Source organism: Eupeodes corollae, chromosome 1 (genome assembly GCF_945859685.1).
Source record: "Eupeodes corollae chromosome 1, idEupCoro1.1, whole genome shotgun sequence".
In the NCBI taxonomy this organism is placed as follows: Eukaryota; Metazoa; Arthropoda; class Insecta; order Diptera; family Syrphidae; genus Eupeodes; species Eupeodes corollae.
Window position 1 is genome coordinate 15,822,782 of NC_079147.1, and position 25,637 is coordinate 15,848,418.

Consider the following 25,637-nt stretch of genomic DNA (forward strand, 5'->3'; position numbering starts at 1 on the left):
ACGGTTTTCTAAAATGTTTGCAGTAATTTTCCGATTGGAACAGTTGGACGATTAAATTGACCGAAAAAATCACGATGCGCAACAAATTAATTTTGATTTTGATTTAAACGCCAAGATCGATTGTGTTAATTTCTATAAATAAAATTGAATCATTCTAAAATTGAGAAATGTCATATGAAATACAGAAAAAAAACTTGACGTTTAGATGTGGTGCACATTCAACATTTTCCCTTAAATTTTTATCACCCTTTATTTTGGTGGCTTTTTTCACAAATTTTGCTCAACTTTTAAGGTTTGGATACAATTATTGATATTTTTCTTTGAATGAAAATAATTTAAAAAAAACTTTAAAATTTTCTTATTTTTGACTATTTGAAAGAATTCAGTGACATATCTGAAAGGGAAATACAATTTGTAACAAACATGTTTAAATAAAAGTGAGATAAGCTTAAGTATCTCTTTCACACCAAACGAACTTGTGAAAACGTTAGGACTAATGGTATGGCATCAAGATAAATGTATGTTCTCATTTTAAAGCTTTCGACATCGCATAAAGAAATAACAAAGAGATGCTTTTCTGCTAAATCACTAAATTAATGGCGTAACAATTATGTAAAAGAGGAACGAATTGGGATCAACTAATTTCGTTTGACCTTATAGAAGAATCGTAGTCATTTCGAACAGAACTGCCTACTTTTCAAAACGTTCAAATTCTAGGGTGGGTTAACACGACACAAAGGTCTGTGGAAGGACGTGCAAGACAGTTCAGACAATCAGCCCTTAAAAGAATTCCATCGTATTCCATGAAATAAACTATTACTAAATACAATCATGGTTAAAAATCTTATCGTGATACTGTTTTGGGGATTTGTAAAAGTTTGATATTCGATGGAACTCGTGCTATGCCTGAATATCTACATGCAAAGGTACTTATCTCAAAAACCAAAGTCTTTGCTCAGTTACACAAAAGAAGTGTTCAATTTTTCGAACGCCAAGAGCAAAACCTTCAAAATTGAAAACATTTCTTTAAGAGATATTCAATGCTAAAAACGAGGGATCTCCTCCTGAACGTTAAAATAATAAGCTGATTTTGGTTATTGCGTTAATACAAAAGTAGACAAAAGTTTCATTATGGTATTAACAAAATCAAAGACAATTTTATAGTTTGTACCCAGTCTTATAATGTCTGACATATGTAGATAGTGTATATTGATAAATTAAAATGCACTTTTAAAACTCAGAGTTTTAAAACTATAATAGATACAAGAAACTTAAATTATTAACATTTAACACAATTTAAAGTTCAAATGACATCAACTTTAATGTGCAGTTTGTTTCCATTCTCCGACATATGTTTATTCCTCAGTTAAATGATTACCCCTCACCCTCAAACATCCTTAATCCATTTAAAAGGAACATGCAACCTAAGGGGCTCACATACAAATTTTCGAACACACAATCTAACGTCAAGTCTGATTGATTTAAGTATCCAAAGTCTTTGAGGACATAATTCAAAGAATTTATTATTTAATTTTTATATTATGGTATTGAAACCAAAGCATATTTCAATTGAAACAACAATAATTTAGATGAAGACAATATTTTGGATAGGAAGGTAGATCTTTTGGAATTCAATAAGAATTTTAAACAACTCATTATTAATTTGAAGTCAATAAAAGTAAAGAATTTATATGTACTCGTATATCTTCCATTCAAAGGTAAGACTAACTTACCTAATAAACAAAACACAATTTTTTGAAGAATTTAGATTGAAACGACATTTTTTTAAAATCTTAAAACTCACATTTATACAATGTTAAGGTATGAACTAAAAATTGAATCACAATTATTGCACTTTAAAAACTTCAGTTGAATTTATAAGAACTGGAACAAAATTTGTCAAGGGGTACTGAATATCCTTTTAATTGTTAAACACTGCAGAGCGAGCAATTAGGAAAAGAGGACAATATTAGAAAGGAGATACCGATGCACATTAGTTTAGAATGTCGTCTCATTGTTATCAGTGGAAAATATTGAGCCTGGAAAAGCGTTCCACATTCATATAGTGCCTCTAAAGAAAGAATCCCTGTACTAAGCAGTACATTTGAAATTGGACCTAGGGGTAAACTGATGAGCATTCCTAGAATTACAAGTATTACGTTTGAATTGTTTGAGGAAGGAAATACAACTGGCTTTTTCACTAGAGCATTGTTTATACAAATAAAGCCTTGCGGCGGCGGCGCGGCGTGGCTATGTTTAAGAGAAGCTAAAGTAACAGAAAGATCGCCTATCGTTTTTTGACTTATTTTTTTCCATCCCTGGAAGAAAAAAAGCTTGGTAAATTATAACGATATCAATAGGGGTAAAAAACTTCTTGCGAATTCAAAGAAAACCTAAACACTTTTAGCTCATTTTTGGCAAAAATTCCACAAAAATTAATTGTAATTCACATTCCTAGAACTAAGAACAGTCCAGTGTCCTTGATGGTAAGCTCTTCCCAGGGATATTGGTATTGAGGGAGAGTTACGCTTTTGCGCCAGGAGACAGCATTGAGTTTTTAAAGCATTTAATTCTACAAGGTTTTTAATTCCCTCTTGGACGGTGTGTTTTGTTGAGCTTATTATAAGCTGCAGTTGGTACCCTACATCTAAAGAACAAGGATGAGAATCCTAGGAAGAAAAAGCTGGGGGTCCTGCCATAAGCGAAACAATTATAAAAATAACGAAAAGTATCAAAGACAAAACGGAGCCCTGGATATTAGAATTGAACTCCTTAAATACTGCTTGAATTGAACAGTCCGTAATTTCTAATCAAAAAAGTAAGAGATCCATAAGTACAAAATTCACACATTTTCAATAAGAGAGCTGATACCAAACTCTTTCAAATGCCTTTAAAATATCAAGTACAATAATCTTAATATCTCCAAAACGGGGCCACTGTTCAGTGACCTATTGCTTCGAAAGTTATACTGCCAGTCATTACGAAGATTTCGTTCTTGAAGAATTTTTCAACTGTTAAAAATAATCAGCGTTTCCATTGTCTTTGAAAAAAGGGACGTAACTGCAATTGCACTATAGTAAGAGTTTGAGGAGTATTCGTCTTTTTTTAAGGACAGGTTGAACAAAGGCTACTTTTCACCTACTAGGAAAGAGACCTTTAAAAGAGGACAAATAGAGAAGCTTAGTCAGTGGTTTTGCCAGTGTTGAAAACCACTTCTTCAGAAAAATAGAGGGGATACTGTCCGGGCCAGCAGATATATGAACGTCAAGATCTTTAAGTATTCTAGGAACAGCAAGATTTGTTAGATAAAATAATTTAAGCTTTCGAGTACAGGCATGACACTCTCTAGTGGCATCGAATTGACAGCAAAGTGTGCTGCAAGCTAATTGGCTTTATCAATTGAGCTTACATAGAGAGTTGCATTGTAAACGAGTGTTGGAACCCAGGATGACGTGGTGTTTTGTACGTTTTTTTTAACAAATAAATAGATATTTTTACTTCATTTGGGACATTTTAGTATTTTTTGCCCTAATTTTGGTCTTGCAAAAATTTAATGCGTCGAATATGTCTGTTACAGATCTTTCTATCTTTTTTGAACTTATCTCGGTTTTCCTCAGTGGAGCTTTGGTTGTAAATACAAGCACTTACATCTTTGTTTCTAATAACGTCTTTACAGCTCAAATTAAACCATGACATTTCCTTGGGTTTGATAGATTTAATTTTATTCGGGATAAAAGTGTTCATTCTAAAAAGAATTAAGTTGCTTAATAAAAGTAGTTGAATACTAATTTGCTTAGGTGCTTTACATCCTTCTTAAAAATACTGACGTTAAGACTATTCGCTATAGATTGTAACATACCAACGAATTTAAAAATAATTATTTTACCCTATTTATGTACATATGTATATGTTTTCTTTCTATTTTATTAAATATGTTTAAATTTTGTACTTACAGAATAAAACAACATGAAGCAGTCAATATCGTTCTTTTTTGTGTTAGTATGCACTGTAGTTTTGGCAGCACACGAGAGTCAAGCTAAAAGTGAGTATTGAAGATGAAAAATAAAATCCATTAACAAAAACAAAAGTTTATATTTCGTTTTTAAAAATACAAATTTAATTTTACACATCCTCAACCATTGATAGGCTAAAGAAGATCTTTTTGTAGATACTTACTTTTAAAATTGCATACTTTTAATTTGTAAAGGATTTTCCAAAAAGAAGTTTCATTTTTAATAGCCCATAAAATTTAGAAAGATGTCACTTGTTGCTCTCATCTTTCAATATTTTAATTATAACAATAAAGCCATTGCTTTGTGTTTTAACAAATCATTGAATTTATTTAAATTTACTTACATACTTATTCTTGCCCTACAAGCCATTGCAACTTCAGAAGACATTGAATTGAAACCTTCTATTCGAAAACAAAGTTCTATGTAGTAAATCACGATATGTACTACATAGTATAAGAGTGTCCAAAATCAAATACCGTTATAAGTCAACTATTGGCAAACGTGAACAAAGAAAGCAACATAACAAACAGATTCTTACTAACTTACTTACTTAGATCCTCGGACCTATTAAGTCCGTGAGTGTTCTCTAACAGGCCTTAAATACTTTCAATCACAGCCGTTGTGTGCGGTTCCCGGCAATGTATTTGAGCTTCCTTTAGCTCTTCCCGTGCTCTGGTCAATTTACCTCAGCGATGGAGAGATGTAAAGGTAGTTTCCATTCCCAAGGCGGGCAAATGTTCGCATGTCAACCCTAAAGACCTAAGACGTATTAGCCTATCATCATTCATTCTCAAAACTCTGGAAAGATTGATCGATATCCATATACGTAATAGCATTGATAAGAGACTATCAATGTCTCAGCATGCTTACTGCAAAGCGAAAGTGGTAGAAACAGCATTGCACACTCTGGTAAGAACTGTCGAATACTTTCTAGAGCAAAAGGAATATACTATGGTGGCCTTCCTGGATATTGAGGGCGCTTTCAACAACGTTGACCCATCCGCTATCACTTCTGCTATGACGTCGAATACTCAATCTGTAAGTTGATTAATCTAATGCTTAAAAGCAGGATCATCAACTCTAAGTTGGGGGATTTTTGCACAAAAAGTCTGTCAGTAGAGGCACTCCGCAAGGTGGTGTTCTCTTCTGTCCCCTCTCCTGTGGAACATAGTAGTTAACGAACTACTTATATCCCTTGAGAGGGAAGGCTACAGAGTGGTTGCATATGCCGATGATGTTGCTATCGCTGTCACAGGGGAACATCCTAATACAGTGAGAGACCTTCTCCAAAATGCACTCAATATGATCACTAGATATGCTGATCACTGCGGACTTAGTATTAATCCTCAAAAAACAGACCTCGTCCTTTTCACACGGAAATACAAGATCCCAGTAATTGTACCTCCTTCAATAAAAGGTGTACCAGTAATTTTTACCAATGAAGCCAAATATCTTGGTCTGATATTGGACAACAAATTAAATTGGAAACCTAATATTCAGGAAAGAGTTACAAAAGCTACAGCAGCTGTTTTCCTTTGCAAGAAAGCCATAGGAAGCAAATAAGGTTTTCAACCTAGCATAACCTACTGGCTATACACATCGGTCATCCGACCAATACTTATGTACGGGGTTGCAGTATGGTGGACTGCACTATAGAAATTCACATACTATGACAAACTCAGCAGAGTCCAACGCACTGCATGTCTCTGCATAAGCGGGGCATTGAGAACCACACCCTCAGCAGCGTTAGACACTCTCCTCGATCTGACACCCCTCGACATCTTCAGTAAACAAGTGGCAGCGAGTACAGCGATAAGACTCGACGCCTCATCTCAATGGACCGACAACAATGTGGGGCACTCCATCATTTTGAACCTCTTTGGTTCTATAATAAAGTACATAGACTACAAAATTCCGAAACCCCTGTTTGGAAAAAAACTTCCAGGTATCCATTCCATCCAGAGAAGAATGGGAAGACAAAAAAATCCTGGATGACAAAAGCATTCATTTTTATACAGATGGATCCAAGACAAATGAGGGAGTTGGTAGTGGTGTGTACTCAGAAAAGCTGAATCTAAGCATCTCATTCAGCCTCCCTGATCATTGTAGCGTATCCCAAGCCGAAATTTTAGCGATCAAAGAGGTTCTCTCCTGGCTTAGAAAAAACGTGGTATCAACTTCTGATATCCTCATCTCCTCTGACAGTCAGGCTGCTATTAAATATCTTGACGGTGTCTCAACTGAATCTCGAACGGCCCTCGATTGTCGATCGTCTCTTATGGAGATGGTGCCGGGCCACAGAGACATTACGGGAAATTGTAGAACCGATGAACTCGCTAAAAATGGAACCGTCATGCCTATTTCACCTGAAAGGAAGGAGATAGGTATACCAATAGCTACCTGTAAACTTATGCTAAAAGAAACAGCTTTTGCGATAGCAAATTCTAGGTGGCACAATTTACCAACATGCGCAGCCACAAAACTCATATGGCCTTCACTGGACCTAAAGCGCTCTAAAAACTTGATATGTCAAAGCAGACTGTCATATAGGCAGACACGCAATACGACTTGGTGTAGCCTCAAATGACTTCTGCAGGAGCTGTATGGACAAAGAAGAAGAGGAAACAATCTCTCACCTTCTCTGCACTTGCCCTGCTCTTTCACTAAGACGCAAACTTCATCTGGGAGACTACTCTTTTGATAATCCCAGTGAACTAGTTAAAAAGGATATCAAATATTTTCTTCGCTTTATAAAAAGCTCAAAATGGTTCGACTAGTACGAAGTAATTCTCTAGATTCATGTGGTATCACAATGGTCCTTTTCTTTTGGCCTAAGTGTGTGGATTCTAATTCCTCAGCCACGTTAACATAACCTAACCTAGGTCTTCCCCAATCTCACGTGCTTCCCGGTTTATCGACTCTTTTCTTTTCTTCAATGAGTGAATTCCACTGCATTGCCAATCCTGCAAATGCAGTCATTACCTTTTCGAAGAGTGTGTCCAATCCACTTCATATAATAGTTTTAAAGGGCTCCTGACCCATCATTCTATATCTTTCTTCGTTGGATATATGATTGGGTCAGAAAATTCGTAGGATGTTTAGTAGAAACCTATTATTATTATTTTCCAGGCGTATTACTGATTCGAAGTTTGAGCAAAACAGTCTAAGCTTTGTCTTCGAGCTGAGAGAGTTGTTTCTCCAAACATTGGACAGCATCCCGAACACAGCCTAAGATTTCCCATAATGGCTAGCGATATCTTGTTGAGTTCCACCTTCGATAGAGACCTGACTCTACTTTGAACTCCTCCAACAATCTAGCTCTGTTTAAGACGTGACATTAAGACCCATCATAATCCAAAATTTACTCTTGAAGATCTGTCAATTCGTCGGAGACAAACTCCATGTCGACGCAGTCAAAAGCCATCTCAAAATCGATGAACAGCTGGTAAAGTGGTGATCGATATTCCACGCACTGTTTGATGACGTTCCGCGAGTGTTGCTTCGACGAATAAGATGACAGTTTCAAATAAATAAATCTTGAGCATTGACAACATAAACTGTCATAAATAGGGATCATTTCCAAAGTCTAGTAGTAGGTATAACTGTTTTTTCAAAACATTGAAAAACGATAGAAAATTTGTGGCTTTTCCTTTAATTCTGTAATTCAGAAAGAAATAAAACAAAATCCTTATTAATAATAAATAGTTATGATCATATTAAAAAGTAGGTAGGCAAAATGTCAAGTTAAATTCAAACGTCATCATTTGCCTACTCTATACGCATAGCATCTGGCAATTAAGTAATAAGATGCATTAACAGATTACACCCACTATCAGTATCCTTGCTTTCGTTTCCTTTTATCCTTTATAAATATACCACCATGTCTGTCTCTCAAAAACTAAAAAGTCCCATCTCTAAGAGAAAATTATTCAAAAATTCTATGTCATCCATCAAAAATGTCGCTTTAAAACACTTAAGATTGAAAGTGTTTTGAGACTCTATACAGATTTTATTTCATTTAACCTCAACTTCCTAATTTTCACATCATAGGTATATAGAATAGGTAACCTATTCACGATAAAAGTGACTTTTAGAATTCAAGCTAGCAACAGGTACAATCATATTTAACTATCTCGTGTCAAAACATATATATAAAACCGTTAGTTTATACCTAAATATTGTGTATTTCAGGAAACCTTAACTGACTTTTAAAGATAACAAGGTAACTCTCTGTCTGTCTGTTCCTATATAAATATAGATATCTGTATGAACGTTTATCCTTTGAAGGCTCTATAGAACTTGAACCACTCAGTCTCATTCATAATACTGTTAGTATTTCTGTCACCTCCTCCTACGCTATACGTAACACCATAAGAATTTCGATTCAGTTAAATTTATGCTTTTGATTGTTGCACGTTTTCTTCAAAACAAAACCATTTGACGGTCTCTGTGATATGATAGAGGCAAGGTACATTCTTGTAGAGATTTTATGTGTGGCACATAACTTATGGAAGGATATGGCATCTTCATCTTTCTATTCTCAAAAAAAAACACTTATTTCATTCGATTGGAGAGCTTTAGAAACGTCCAATTTAAGTTGTTTTCTTTATTTTTCAAGCCTTGAGGGCAACCAATATATTTTTTTTAACTTTAAATGTTTTATATAGCTTTGTAGCATTTGCATTTCTATATTAACATCACATGAATCATTCAGAGTGTATAATTTCATTTTGTTTAAGAATTAAGGAGATTTTGAGAACTTTTACTTTAACAGAACATTATTATAGCATCTCAAATATTCTTTACCGAAAGCTAGATTTACCACGATAAACCTACCTTTTTTCATCTTGCCAATGACTACTCTTTAACAAATTTACATATATTTAAAAAACAAAAAAAGACTTTCTCGGGATGAATTTTTTAAATTCCATTCAACAATAACAAAGATTGTTTCACCTCTCATGGTGATGATGATGAGGATGATAAAAACGATATCGGGAACAGGAATTGGAAAGCAAAATACCAAAATATTGTTCGCTTTTGACGACGAATGAGGACGATTAAATTTGTGTAAAAATAATATGAAGTATTATTTTAAGGATTTCTGGACTACTAGATTTATGATGATTTAATTTCATACTTTTGACTATTTTATAGTCAAGGCATTACAACTGTCCTTTTGATGATGATTTTTTTCTACATGGATTTGACATTGGGCAAGTTTACATAATATAAAGAACTCAACTTCAAAAACCTTCTTTCGAGACTTTATGTAAAATTATGCAAGAAACTAATTAATAAGAGAGCTATTACCTTCAGCCTTCTGTTAGGTTTGGTTAGGTTAGGTTCAAGTGGCTGTCCGTGATGGAATAGGACACACTTAGGCCTGTAAAATGGCCCATTGTCATACCACATGAATGTTGAGGCTTTCTTCTAAGCCAGTTGTAACCAGTTTGAATCCCTTACAAAACGTAAGAGACTAATTATAAAAAGTCATTTGTTATGACATCGATTACCGAGCTTATATGCGATCTGCTTATAGATAACAAGCACCTCAAGCGCGTTAAATCTACTGCAGACAAGATGTTTTTCATGACCTGACACGTTGTGATGTTATTATACCTTATTTTTGCCTTCTTTATAGCGTCTTGAATAAGCAATAATTTACATGCAGCGATTGATATTCCGGCACTAGCCAAACGTGGAAGAATGGGTTATACTGTCCATCTGCCTTACAATTTCCTAGAATGTCTTTACGGCCCGCCACCCAGCAAACTTGAATGTTCAGGTGCCACCTCCATTAGAGATGATCGACGTTTATGCACTCTTGTAGAGTTTCTAGAGACAGAGTGCAGAGATTTGATAGCGGACTGACTATCTGAGAAAAAATAATATCAGATGATGATATCACGTTTTTTTAAAGCCGACTTCTTTCAGAATGAAAGATTTAATTTCAGTCATTCAGAGTACAAACCTCCACCAACCCATCTGTATAAAAGTGTACTAACTCGTTTTCCAGGAACGCCCTATCCTCCCAGAAAGATCTGGAAGGTATAGAAATTTGGAAGTTTCCGTCGAATTGCAGTTGAGTGATGGTCTGTGTGCTTTGGAACCGATCCTAATTACGGAGTGGCCAATGTTGTTATCAACCCACTGCGATAAAATTTCAGGCGAATAGCAGAGCTTGCAGCTTTTTGTTTGCTAAGTATATCAAGTAGTGTTAGGTAGAGTAGAATATCTAGTACCGCAGATGGTTTCGTGATAAGGGCCTATACACCTCCTTGAGGTGTCCCTCCACTAACGAATCTTCTAGCAGTTACCCAGTTTTGTGTTAATTATTGTGCTTATCAGCATTTAATTAATTAACTCCCGTTTAGATATCGCACCTCCGGTGCAATATCGACGCAATTGCAATTTTTTCTGAAATTGAGTTAAGAACGCCATAATGTCAATTATCCGTGGTAAAATTGACGTGCTTGTATCTTTGCTAGTGCCCAAAAGAGGCCACTTTTTTGTTTGACACAAAAGTTTAAACTATAAAATTTTTCGGAGCAACAAAGTCGTAATGTACCTTGCGCTCCACAATAGTTCAAACCCTTCACAAGCTCAAAAAAGAAACAGGTGAAAGATATAAAAGGTAAGAATATGAACTCTAACTCACTGAATAGTCAGTTTTTTTTTAGGACTCTTGAAGTCGATTCTGTAGGCCTATTTTAGGGCGATATAGTATTTTCAATAAGCAAGCAAACTTTAACCGTGATTCCTGAACATTTAAGAAAATTGCATTTACGTCATTATTGCACCGGAGGTGCGATATGTAAGTGGAGATGTAATTGCAGATGTGTCCACGTTGTTGAAAGCACCTTTTATGTCAAGGAAAGCAAACATAGTAAACTCTCTATGATTCAATTGTCTCCATGTCGAGAACAAATTTTACTTGTGAAGAACTGAGAAAAAGATTAATACACTTTTTCGTCACAATACATGTACGATAGTTACCTTCTGTGGGCCCTTTACTAACAAATATTGTCTGGTCTTTGGATTTAAGACCACATATCTTGCCGTTATTAATCCAGGGCTCTTGTACTAGTGGGCAATGTCAAAATCAACCTTTGACAGAAATAAATTAAGGTGGCAGAGGCCTGCTTTCTGTGCTGTAGATTTAATTGCATGTAACACTTAATCATTTTTCTTGTTATGTAAGTTGACAGCCGTTAAGGGCTTCACCTTTACCTGATTAATGCCAATACGCATTGTGTACCGTCTCGTAATTCAACAATACTATGGCTTCTTGCCCTCTTTCTATGAGCTCTTCCATTTACGTAACTTTCTAGTCCGACTTCGGAAAGTCACGGTTAGGTCTTTTTTTAAAAAACTATACAATCTTTTTTTATCATACGGGGCCCGTGATATTTATTTGGACTCTGGGTCTGGTTGTGAGGTCAGTTTAGGGTATCCTCATCACCACAGGTGATAATTTAAAACCCTTTTACAGTAGAGAGTCCGAATCTCGGCAGAGTGCTGGTAGAGGAAAGTACGAGTACCTCATCGCGTGGACCACTGCTCATTACTCAGCCTCCTATCAGGGCTCCCCTCTCTTTTATCAGCTTAGCTAACGTGCCCGAATTGTTGTGAGGGGGAGGCGAGTCGTTATGTCCTAGACCCGCAGCACTTGTGGATTACCAGTTTTTGGGGTTTTGGAAGATGACTTTTTCTTACTATCCTCAGTTTTGGGCTTAATGCTGCTAAGCAGAATTTCGGCCGCAATCAGCCATTACTGGATCCGTGGATGAAGTTTTTTTGGGTCAGTTTTGCCATGTCTTGGCACGGCCTTTCTAGCATTCTCGATTCGTTTGAAGTCAGGATTCGAATTACCTCGCTAATTCTTCTTGCTTAGATGAAAAACTGTATCTTTAATCGGGTGAAGCAGGATTTGAGTTTCGGATATGGTAGGCAGCAGGGTGGCTGAGCGGCTTTTCCTCACCAGCCACTTTTGGAACACACTAAAAAATTAAAGTTTGTTTAGCACTTGCAAACGTAAGTACGCAAAAGCTCTAACTAAGTCTTCTTTCGATATAAAACTCGATTCCAAATCCCATATTTTGGGGAAATTTACCCAATGATCCACTTAAATCATTTTTGGAAAAATTCAAAACCAATTTTTTAAACTAAAGTCGATAGTTGTCTAACTTTAATCTCTTTCAATTGCAATTCTTCTGTGAATCAATATAACCGTTATACTTGTACTTCCAGAAATGTCTATCAGTTTAACTTATTGAGCTCATTTTCAGACATACACTTAAGGGCTGAGATTCTTTCTTAATCCAAACTACAGGAATGTGAAATGCTTTACCCAGCCAAACTTAAGCATCAGAATTTAATTTCAAATCTTATTCCATTTTTCTATTTGTTTGCCCTGTGCTTTGGGGAATAAATAATAAATATTCAAAAACCAAAATACCACCAACCAAAACATTATTATTTGGTTGAAACATCTAATTTGAAAAAGCTTTTTCAGCACTATCCTTATCTGGTTGTAAGCTTTCCCTTTTCGTGATTTCTGAATTGAAGACCATAGATAGTTCTTCACGACCAACAAATAAAATATTTAAAACAACTATAGAGAGCTCCTGAACTATAAGTCCATACAAAAAATAGGTCTAGGTATGCGTTTATGTAGTTCGCCCACAATGGTTTTGCCTTGCGGCTAATGGACAGCAACAACTCGTTTTATTAACCCCAGTTTTTAAATATTCTTTGGTTCTTTGAGGACGGCCGGATGGTGAACATGATGATAAATATTTTGATTTCATTACAAAAGCACAGGTGATAAATTACCATGATTTACACGACATACGGCATATTCAAACCAATTATTGGAATATTCTTCTTTTCGTTCTTTTGTAAAAATAGTGAAATGTTTATTTAAATTATTATTCCCATATGGATTTCTACCAAATTGTCGTATAGAAAAGGTGAGGTAATTTTTTCAACAAAAAAGAGAACGATTCTCGTATAAAACCTACACAATTCATAAACCATTATGCAATTCAAATACGAATCGTTAAGTTTCGTAGAAATTTTGCAATTCAAGTCGCTAGGAAATAATTGAATTTGACAGCTCAAATAAAAAAAAACTTTAATTAAGGAAGATAGAGAACCGAATTGTTAGGGATTTTGAATCAATTAAATTATTAATTTTATTTTCATTTGAAGTTTCTTAATTTAAGACGTATTCAATTTGAACCATAGAAAGAAACGGAATCGAACAAACCGTTAAAGTTTTTCAGGCTTAATATGAAAATGAGCGTTCAAATCAAAATGGGGTATCTTGCACTTCGTGATTTTCCGGTCAATTTACATTACATTACATTTCACACTACTCAGCACATAAATGTTCAGAGTAGAGAAAACAGTACCTTTAGTGAATAGACTATGTAAGGTGATAACAACACAAGACATTAATACAAGACAGAAGGACAGAAAAGCAAGAACAGCAAACAGAAAGAACACATGAATACAGCACTCGGTATACTTACCACGCTCCGGTCAAATTAATGGTCTAAATGTGCGCAAGTTATGTCGATGTCAGCATACCCAGGGAAACATATAGCGGATGTTCCCACAGGTGTTGCAAATACGATGACACCAAATAATAATAAAATGCATTTGCCCATCGTCTGTACCCGTTAGAGTTCCAAGAAATGATGAAATTGCTGATATTGGCAAATGCATACGATCGACATAAGCTTCTTGCCAAAATTATTATTTAGAATAAGTCAGTTGAATCTGGTACACCAATAAAACAAGTTGCTTTACCTTTTTTAAAAAGTGTTTTCATTAATAAAAGAACATAAGTCGAGCGATCAGAAAATTGACAATTGACTCAAGAACATAAGCCTTTTGATCAATTCAAGCGTCGTCAATGGTCAGAATGGTGGTAAGAAATGTCAACAGCAGATCATTATTTTCGAAAAAATCAGTCTTCAGTGATGAGGCTTTTGACATCGTTGTGCTTCTTTCTTTGGGATTATTCGAAAGAAAAGGTGTACGTCGATAAACGAGTACAATCTGGCAATTAAATTGCACTCTGTATAACAAAATGTATTTTAAGTCAATATCTCTACTAGGTCTTGAGATATGGGCGTCGGAAAAGCTTCTCAAAGGTATGGATATACGCACGTACGGACGACGCAATCATATACATCACTCTAAAAATCTTGTATTTAGATACTACGAACCTTGAAACGTCGAGAAATTTCAACATTTTCACTCAAATTAATAAGTTATTTTATTAGCGTGAATTTGTATATGTGTTTAATAACTCATTTAAAAGCAAATCATTAATGCGTTTGAACATCGTCTCACTATCTGGGTGATAGTGAACATTTTGTAAAATATCTGCAACCTTTTTTATTAAAAGATCAAACTCTCTACTTTCCAATGGTTACAAATCAAACAATTTCAAAATTAACTCTGGAGTTCCACAAGGTAGTCATTTAGGGACTATTTTCTTTATTTATGTTATAAAAGATTTACGTCGATGATGTTACCATTTTCAAAACTGTTTCAAGTTCTGGTGATTGTGAAGAATTGCAAAGTGATCCATTTTGTTTTGGTGACATCTGTCAAATCTTTTGTTTAGCGCCCATTTTATGGTAGACGTGGTGGCAATTCACAATTGATTCTTCAATGTTTGGTGGCCAGATTTGAGACGACCGGCTCAGTAAACAATCAGCCAACATCCGTACGTTAAAGGAACGCAAGATCGGCCGAGAACATCATCGCGGTCCGTGAAAATGTATACTACAGAACCCGAGGCAGTCTATTTCACCCCGTGCTCAAGAACTCGGCCAACTTTACGAATTTTGCGTCGGGACTTTGTGCCCTGACTGGGCTTCAAATCGTTTGGAAGAGGATCCCAATTTCGGCCGAAAAAATACTCATTTTTGTTTGATGAATGGCTGTGTAAACAAGCAAAATTGCCGTATATGGGACGACACCAACCCACGCACAATTGTCAGGTTAGGCAATAAATTAAAAAAGAGGCTGGGATGCGACCCACACTGATAACTTCCCATCCCGTCTGTAGATTTGTCTTGCTTAAAAGCTTGTCTATATGTACTCGTATCAATTTTTACCAAATTTGCTTACTATTTTTTGTAGATTTTATTTTTTATGAAAAAACGGACTGTTGGATTTTTATATAAAAATTACGAAAACAATATTTTCTGTGAAGTAAAATAAGTTTGAAGCCAATATTTTTAATTTTTGAAAAGCTATTTGTGTCGAAAGTAAATTTTTACCAAGTATTGTATTGTTTTTTTAGAGTTTTATTTTTTGTAAAAAAAATTGTAAATTCGATTGTTTTCAAAATTTTATAGAATGTTAAAAACAATATTTTTTATAAGATAAAATTAGTTTGAAGCCAATATTTTAAATTTTTGAAAAGATATTTGAGTCGGAAATCAATTTTTACCAACTTTTCTTAATTTTTTTTTAGGTTTTTAATTTTTTGTACAAAAACTGTCAATTCGATTTTTTTCAAAATTTTACTGAATGTTAACAACAATATTTTTTGAAAGATAAAGGTAGTTTAAAGACAATATCTACAATTTTTTAAAAGATATTTGAGTCGAAAATCAATTTTTACCAACTTTTATAAATTTTTTTTTAGGTTTTTATTTTTTGTAAAAAAACTGTCAATTCGATTTTTCTCAACATTTTTCAGAATGTTGAAAACAATATTTCTTATAAGATGAAATAAATTTGAAGCCTAAATTTCTAGTTTTTGAAAAGATTCAAATATCTTTATTTATCGATATTTAATTTTTACCAACTTTGAGTAATGTTTTTTTTCGATTTTTATTTTTTATAAAAAAAAGTGTCAATTCGATTTTTTCAAAATTTTATCAGATGTTAAAAACATTATTCTTTGTTGCACAAAACTGTTTTGGAGATGAAATCATATTTTAGTCGTAAAATTTTGGAGGTGACAATTTTTTTTTTCAGTTTTTTTGATTTATAAAAAAAAACGTAAAATGGATTTTTTTTCAAAAAAATATATTATATAAAATTTAATTCAAGTCTCAAGCGTTTTTGATTCGTACGATATTTAGGGTTAACCAAAATGTTCACCTTTTTTCAAGCTGCTATTGTAAAAAAACCACCCACGCAATTTTCTTGAGAGCCCTTTCTGCATCTTTCTGCCTTATTATCTGTATAACAAAATTTATTTGAAATCGATATGTCTTCTGGTTTTTGAGCTATGGACGACGAAAAAAACGTCGCGAACGTACAGACATCTTTCTAAAAATCTTTTATTTCGACTCTAGGGACCTTGAAACGTCGAGAAATTTCAAAATTTTCAATTTGACAAATCGGACCCATTACAATAACTTTCTTTGGAAAGTTAATAAATAAAAAGATAACATCGCCGCGGTCCGTAAATGTCTGTGTTAACAAGCAAAATTTCCGGACGATACCAACCCACGCGAGGTTCACCAAAGATAATACATTCCCAAAAAGTTACCGTTTGGTATGGATTTTGGACCGGCGGTGGCGTCAGCGTTATTGGTCCGTACTTTTCTGAAAACGACGTTAGTGAGGCGGTCACCGTCAACAGCGAGCACTACATAACGATGATGACCAATTTCTTATGGCCTAAATTAACCATATGCACCCAGACGACATGTGGTTTCAGCAGAACGGTGCTACGTCTGACATAGCAAATGCCACGATTGATTTATAATCATCTACCCGCTCTTATGTAAAACCCTATATTATGAAGTAGCTTTTCATGATATTTGTCATTTGTCTGGCCATTTCTCGAATACAATTGTCTAGGCACCAAATTAAACAAGTCATAAATTCAGAATAAAGCAGGTGCATAAAAGATTATTAAGGTCTTCCACCATATCAGCACAAATTAAAATTTGTTGATATGCCAAGTTAATGTTTTATGTTTATTATAAATGAAAACATTGACTTTTTGCACCTTATGTCCCGTACCAACTTTAATATTCCCCAAATAAACCTGAGGAATTTAACCAATTGTATACGATGCCAAACTGTCTGATTAATTATAAACAATATGTTCTTCTTAATATAGCATGTTAAGATTATGTAAAACATAAACTTGATTGACCATAGAGTGGAATTTAATAAGGAAATTTAAAGCTATTTTTATCTATCCTTTTGGCTTTTATACCATGAAGTATAAAGGAGCATACGAGCATGTTTCCCAAGAGAATGCCTACCGACAAATTATCACTTTAACTTTTAACGTTGTATTTTAGAGGAAATGATATAATCGTTGAATTCTATATTTAAAGTTACAAACAATCACGTTTTCTATGTACAGTCTATGCAGGTACTTATATATAACTAATAATAACTATAATCTCTCAGGACATTAAATGACTCAGCTTTAATACTTACCTATACACAATTAGCGATTGTGATGATGTTGCGGTATTTAGTATTCAAAGTGCGTGATCCCTAAATAACCCCACGCAATGAAGCTTTTCGAACTCATTAAATGACAAAGTACTATTTCATTCACAACATCCCTTAAAAATCTTTCTAAGTCTTTAAATGATAAAGTTTCGATGATTGCCTTTCAACATTATTGAATATTGATTGATAATTTTATATTTTTTATCATTGCAGAGGGTTGTAATGCATATGGTCATGCTTGCTATGGTGGACATGGTAAACGTTCTTTGGGGCAAGTTTCAGATGAAATTCGTCCGGAGACAATCCTCCAAATGTTCCCCAACGAGGAAGGAAGTGAAATTAACACATATCCAAGATATCGTTTAATAAAAATCATGAGACAATTGGTGAGTACACCCACAATTTTATAACCCAACTTACCAACTACCCTTAAACCAATCTTTATTATGCCTTTTATTCTTACTCTCTGACTTCTGTGAACTCCCATGTCCGTAAAAAGTGTGTGAACATAAACTTTATATCTTTGCAATGATATTTAAATCTTTGACAACCTTATGACGAAGCGAACAAAAAAAATAATGTTTTTCCCAGAGGAAAGATTAATTTTAAAATAAGTAATACCCCGTGGGATTATTTGATATGAGATGAACTTATTTCCATGAAGTAAAACAAACAACAACAAAATAAGAAAACTCATAATAATCAAGTATACTCGTAATGTAGGGTTTTAAATCCAAGCCTTTGCTAAATTATTATTATTATTATTATAAGACATATTTTATCTATAGAAGATTGTACATAAGTAGATACTAGAGATACAGAGGCAAATGAACTTGCTTTAAAATTTTTAAAGAAATATAAAGTTAAAAAGTCACCGTCAGGGTTCTAAGAAATAGTTTTTTTATATATAACATAAGGCGGAAAACATCAACTTCGTCTTCGGCTTTTGCTTCTTCATAGGTAATTCAATTGGTCTACACTAATGGATTCTAAACTTAGGCTAACATAGTTAGTGTTGAGATAAGGATGGTAAGACGGAGAAAGAAGGAGGTTTCAGGAAGAATATTATTCTTCCTTTATAAACATTTGTATGTGCATATATTTATTACTCCCCATAGCATGAATAAATAATTATGAAATGGAATTCCTTTCCTATGCTCATTTGGTTAATAATTTGTGTTGTTTTTGAATTTGTTTATACATAATAGGGATTTGAGAGCGTGGCTGAATAGTGGATAAGAAATGATTTAATTCATTTATAAATTCTCAACTATTCAATTATTCATTTAATCAAAATAAAGCTTACATTTTTTTGTATGTAATAAAATAATTTTGAGATCCATTGTAGTGCCTATTTACGAAAATATTAATCCGAAAATAGTATGCAAGATTATAATATTATAAGTACAAATTGTTACAGGTGCCATGTTTATAAAAATTAACACATGAACTTAAAATACTCTTTTTACCTGTTAATGGTTTCGGGCTGCAGCCCACCGTTTCCTTGGATGATAATGGTTCAAAGCACTTGAATCGGTTTTGGCATATACTTTAAGTCCTCCACGGTTCCTTACGCAAAAAAGTTCAAAGTACTACTGACTTTCGGTCAAGATTTCGAACGCAAAACAGCTGTTAGTCAGTATTGTCAGGAATCCAAATTTTTGTCCTCGGTCAATAAAACTAAATTAAACCATCCATTTTGCAAAAAAAGAGGCTCTGATGCGACTCACACTGATAACTTCCTATCCGTGCCTGTCTTTCGATTTTGAATATCGGGTTTCTCAATAGGAGCGCTACAAAAGTTTTTTTTAATAAAACAAAAAATGTTTCGGATATCAATGAATGCGCGCCGCCTTCAAATCGAACGACCGAGGCGGCAAAGCGACTGGAACATTTCATGAGATAACACATTCTCCAAACTTGGTTTCCAATAAATTGATTGTGATTATTGACGAAGCCATTTAGCTAGAAATGCGCCGCATCGCTGAAGATGATTTTTTGATGAAAATCCAAATCATTTTCAAGTTGTTGATCAGACGAATTCACGAACAAATGACGCTTCTGGTGGTCAAGCCGCTTCAGTTCTTGCGTCAATTTAATCTGGTAAGAATGGAGGCCAAGATCATTTTTCAAAATTTGCCACAACGACGACACAGAGATGCCCAGCGCTTGTGAACGACGCACGTGTGAGAGACACATTTGAGCTTCGATTTCTTTTGCATTTCTTGTGCAACTAATGGCTGAAACACATACACGCTTCAGCTTCGCCTGCGTTACGATAGGCCTGCTTCGAGGTTGCTTTGAATTACATTTCTATTATTTCATCCCTCCAAAGAGCAAATATTTTGTTTGTTGACATTTTTTTACAGCTGATGAGCTGTCAGACAAAGCAAATGTTCAGATAATTGAACTATAGCTTCCGTTTAGAGTCACATTACGTTACATTACGTTCTTTTCCTTACGATTTTCAAACGAAACGTGAGGTCGAAGCTCCATTGTGATAGCATGCATTGAATTCCTATGGCTGAACTTGTAAACGTCAGGCGAAGCCGAAGTTAAAGCGTGTTTGTGTTTCAGCCATAAAGCCTGAGCGGCAGCAATATTCTCGACACTACCGGCACTTCTTTGTCTCACTGGCACTTAAAAATTTTGTACTGTGCTTGTGGATTCAAATTTTTCCACTAGCCGCTCAATTGTTGATCGGCTAGGACGATGAAGCGCTCTTAACGTTAAGGCCATTGACTCCGTATTTCAGTAGTAAATGTTAATAATTTCGACTCGTTGTTGGCTCGGTTATCTTTCCATCATGAAATGGCAAACCTTACCAAAGAGAAATGTCAAAAGAACGGCAAGAAATATGGCGTCGTTTGCTGTCCCTGTTGCACGACTTTTGTAACGTCCGTCCCTGTTAAAAAATTCCTTAAACAATGTTTTTATGTTTTAAAAATTAAATGTAAAAAAAAAATGTATTTAAAATATAGGTAGTTTCATTTGAAATATCAAGCGACAGTCTAGTTACACGCGCCATGTTCAAAACGGAGCCTCGTGTTACGCACCACACGCTGCAGTAAACTTGACTAAATGGCGCTGATTTCTTGACGAATGTTTCTTTTTAGGTTCACTTTAGTTCAGGGATTGTTGCTGTCAACTCTCTTTTTAAGGAAGCCCCATACAAAAAAATACATGGGGGTTAAGTCGCCGGACCTCGGTGGAAACAGGATGTTCCTAAAGCGACTGATAAGTTTTTGAGGGAAAACTTTCCAAATCAAATTCATCATCCTGTCGAAACCACGTTTGCGATGAAAATGATAGATAAGCTTGCAGGTTCGGTAAAAATAAATCCGTTGCATTGCGTCGGTTATTGTTTTTTTTTGCCTTTTAGAGTTTCAGTCGAGGGTTATAGGCTCTTGGAGCCCAGTAACGGCAGTTTTGTTTATTAACGGCCTGTTTAAATAAACCGCTCATTTGACCGTCACCAGACACTTTTTCGTGTAAGCAAGGCCTTTTGCGAAGCCGTATAAAAAAAATCTAACGGAATCAAATCGCATGATTTTTGAGTCGATTTAACGTAGCCATAATTGATAGTGATGGGATAGGTTGGTCTTGTTACCGTCGCACTTAAATCAATTTAGATCCATTGTGTATCCCTATATGAACACCTACGCTAAGAGTCATATAACAAAGGCCCCAAAAGTAGTAGGTGTATTTTTTTCGAGCTGTAGCCTGAAATTGTTTGTAGATGTCAGTGGGCATATTAACTTGGGTGAGGACGCACCAGTTACTTAGTCATGTTTCCCTACCTTAACCCCATAATTTAGAACATAAGCCCCCTCCTCAAGACCCGTAGAACCAATGGCATAACGCAGCGCCTAAGGTGTCGGCCTGGTAAATTATTTTGAGCCTGCCTGTTGGTAGGCTGGATAGATAGATTTGGCAAAGTTAAGTTTGGGCTTAAAATGTCAGAGAGTTCATTCAGGTCATTGAAGAAATGTCTTTCGTAAAACCTATTTCATAAATGGCATAACTCAGGGTTGTGGCACTGAGTTTCATTTTCTTCTTGTGGTTACCCAATACTTTGTGCAACGTGGTAACACTCACGAGAAGGGAGAGGGATGATGTTTGTTTATGTTCGACCATAGTGTTATGGTTATAGCAGAAGTAACAAGTGAGTTTCATCATTAGCTAGGTCAAGGATTTTACCCTCGATTACCTGATTTAGATTCTATGACAGGATCTGAACGGTTGAGTATGCCTTCTTTCAGCTTTTTTATTTTCTGGAACACCATTGTAACCAGGAACCCAAAAAAGCCTCTTAGCTCGTCGCGACAACAAGTCAGAAGCTTGGATTTGATTTTGGTGGCATTAATTGCTTTTATTGCCCCTTGGCTGTCAATGTACAAGGAATAACAGGTTGTGGTATTGCCTTCATTGAAATTTGTTTATTAGATTTCGTCATTGCCAAGACGATATTATTAATTCTGAATGAGCTGACTAGTTCAATAATTTCGGAATAGAAATCCGCACCAACACTAGCGCGTCGCGTCCGTTCACAGGTTTAAGGTTTGTTGAATAGCCAATCCTCTGGAAAAGGAGGTTTTAAACAGCTTACTCAAGTCTAAACGGAGTGTTAAGAAGTCGGTATATACTTTTTACCCGTTGATTTTTGTGGAATTACAGAGTGACCAATGGCCCTAGATTTCTAGCAATCAGTTTGACTTAGCCACAGCTTGTTCCCCGCTTTGTTTTAACCATGTCATGAACTTTCATCGCCAGCGACCAAAAAGTTCGGATTGCTTCGAATACCGTGAAATTGATCAATTAGAATAACATGTCAAGCTTAGCATCTATTACGATAATGCACATGCCTTACAAAATCAGAAACTAATATTATGACATCTGATTTTGACAGTTTTCAAGAGCTACAAACTTCAAGCAACGAAATACATTAATTGTATTCTAAAAGCTTTAAATCAATTGTTCACAAATTTATTTAAGAAATAGCATTTTTAATAAATGTAAAAAAAGATGTTTTAATTTTTCCAAACATCTTATTAATGGATTTTCTTTTTCTTTATTCTTTCAGCTTGGTGGGCGCACAAGACAACAAATTGCTGCAGATCGTCTCAATGACATGGATTATGCTTTAAGCTCCAGTGAAGCCTTTAAGGAAAACTCTTTGAACTAAGTTTAATTCAAAAAATGGAGTTAAGGAAGTCGGAACCCTTCTTTTCATAACAAAAACAACAACAAAAATCAAACCTACTCCTTCGCTGACCCATATTTTATAAACTTTCTTTTCAATAACCAAATTGTAAATAATCAGATTTGATAGAACGCCAAAGGACAAAGGAAATTGTATAAAATAATTTTAAAAGGAAAAAATGCTTCTTTTTTTCAAATATGTTCTAATTTAACCAACTATAAGTAATTCTAACGGTCATTTATAAAGAGAAATAACATAATATAAATCATACAAAATTATTTAAAACAAAACTTCTTCTTAAAGAGGTACAATAATTAAAAAATGATGACTTTACAAACATTTAAGTTTTGTTTTTTAAATTACAATTAAATAATAATTAATTATAATTTATATGATTGATTAATTTTCCTATTTTCTGAAACTAATGGCTGGAGAGTTTCAGAAAATGAAAAAACACACACAAATAAAATGCAACAAAATAAGACTACATTTTTATTATTATTATTATTTATTTATTTGAAATAAAAAGAAAAAAATATGTCTGCCAAAACCTGACAAAAATAATAAAGAAACAAACAATATTGGAATTTCTTTAATAAAACTGATATAGAAAACTATAAGAGTGCAGATTCTGTTCAGGTTAATGGAATACATTATTAACATTATGCGCATTAATAAAGAAAACAGAAAAACTACATAGTGCTGTATATTTATTTAAATAATGATATAAATCATACTAAATTATAAAATTAGTGTGTAGGGCTATAAAATATTTATTATATCTGTATAAATGTCAAATTGAAAAAAATAAACGTTTAAACAATTTATTTAAATTTTCCTGTACTTATGGGGTTTATGGGTGTCCAAGCATCACAAAAGGTTTATTTTCTTATACTTCACTAGAGAACTAGGGTCTAGTAACTTACAACTTTCAACCATTCCTGTATGCGACTAATTTTAGGGATGGAAGGGACCAACAGTTTTTTTTTTCATTTCAATTTATTTTTTTTGTGAAATGCATATCGTGGTTGTATCAGATACCGAGTTCTAAGGGATAAGGCAGTACTTATTATTATTACATCTCTTAAGTATTGGGGTTGATTGGTCAAGAGAATGTTTGTTAACATAGAAAGGGCAAAACTTAAAAAAAATTTCAAAAAAAAATTAAAGGCTTAAAAAAGGGTTTTACATTAAACCGAATGGCCAACCATATAAAAAGCCTTAGAGAAATCTAATAGGATAAGAAAGCTTATGTTTTCATCATCCAAGGCAAGACGGATGTTTTCCGTCACATTTAACGATGCCGTAAAGCAGCTCTGACCTTTTTGAAAACCTGATTGTTGAGGTGTTAGCAGGTTCAAAGAATCAAGGTATAGAATAATCTGCTTTTGTAAAGTTGTTTGAAACACTTTAGATATTTACTTGTAGTAAATATGGTGTTGTAAACATGACTAATGTACGGTATGAATCTTGGATCTATTTCATTTAGCTCAATAGCATTTGATTTGACAGAGAATATCCTTTTGCTTCTGTCCTGTTCACTGATTTAAAACAGAAACTATTGTTACATTGTTATTTCTGGATGTAAATATTGGTTTGGTTGAAGGTAAATGATTTGATGGTAGGGTTGATATGCCGAATTAAAACAGCTTATTTAAGAAAGAACTTTTCATGACAAAAAATAATTGTGCACATGAAGGGTTAGAACCCAAGTTTCCTCTGGAGTGACAGTCCTATATGCACTAATCATAACACCACGGGTACTGCATTCAATAGTTTTGCTCATTTAAAAATCAATGATTTATAATTTTGACCAAATTGATGTTTATGTTTGATTTGAGAACAATTAAAGTGGTGATTCTCATCGGCTTTGTTGATCTTTTTGATGATTAAATGAAAACAGTTTTAATCTGATTTTTCCCAACGTTTCGACGGTGATTGCTATTTATGGACTACCGAAAATACACAAACAAAACATGCCTCTTCGCCCGATAGCATCATCGATGAAAGTGCCTTGTTACGAACTCTCCAGGTTTCTTGGTAGAATACTACAGTGTGTCACGAAAGAATCTTCCCACACAGTCGGAAATTCGTTAGAGTTCAAGTGCAAAGCGAAAGATTTAATAATCGATAAAAATGAAGTTTTGGTTTCTTACGACGCTGTTTCTCTGTTTACTAATGTTCCTGTTTAACTTGCAGTCAACATTATTAAAAGGAAATGGGAAATTATAAGCAAAAACACAAGGGTGAGCCAAAGCAAATTTCTCGAATTGTTTAATTTTTGCATAAAGGACAATAACTACTTACAGTTTAAAGACAATTTGTACAATCAAATACATGGTATGCCGATGGGAAATCCTCTTTCCCCGACGATTGCTGACTTGGTTTCAGACTATTTGCTTGAAGAATGTTTTAAACTTAACTACAGACCTAAGTTTATAGCAAAGTACGTTGATGATATTTTCGCGGTTGTTAAAAGAGAAGAAATTGATAATGTGCTACCATGCCTCAACCAATTCAACGAAAAGATCCAGTTTACTGTAGAGAAGGAAGAAAGTGAGTCAATAACATTCTTAGACGTTAAAATCTATCGACCGTCTATCTTTCGACTGGTATCAGAAGGATACGACATCTGGAAGACTTGTCAATTTCCGATCTAATCAAGCCAAACACATACGTATGAACACAGCTTCCAATCTCATAAATAAAGTCTTTGCGTTGAGTGACTCAAAATACCACTCCGACAATGAGAAAAAAGTAACACAAATACTCATTGACAATAGCTTTCCGATAAAAATCATAAGAAACTTGATACTTCGTCAAAAACATCAAGTTTCTTCCGGAAATAAGTTGGAAGAGAAGAATGGTGTTTAAAAAAGTGTTGTGCATGTTCCCAAACTCTCGGAAAATTTCAAAGAAGTTGTCGCCAAAAACAACCCTGATGTGAACTTAGCATATAAGTC

The 25,637-nt window shown here is 34.5% G+C and overlaps 1 protein-coding gene across 2 annotated transcripts in view; it reads left to right on the forward strand.

The window, feature by feature from the left end:
* Positions 1–23,501, forward strand: part of LOC129942558 (neuropeptide CCHamide-2) — a 52,959-nt gene extending 29,458 nt beyond the window's left edge. For both annotated transcript variants that reach the window (XM_056051555.1, XM_056051554.1), the window contains exons 2-4: positions 3,956–4,042; positions 17,685–17,857; positions 22,555–23,501. In XM_056051555.1, coding sequence (XP_055907530.1) covers positions 3,967–4,042; positions 17,685–17,857; positions 22,555–22,656 — 351 coding nt within the window. In that variant the 5' untranslated portion in view covers positions 3,956–3,966 and the 3' untranslated portion in view covers positions 22,657–23,501. The remainder of the gene's footprint in view (positions 1–3,955; positions 4,043–17,684; positions 17,858–22,554) is intronic.
* Positions 23,502–25,637: the final 2,136 nt, after the last annotated feature.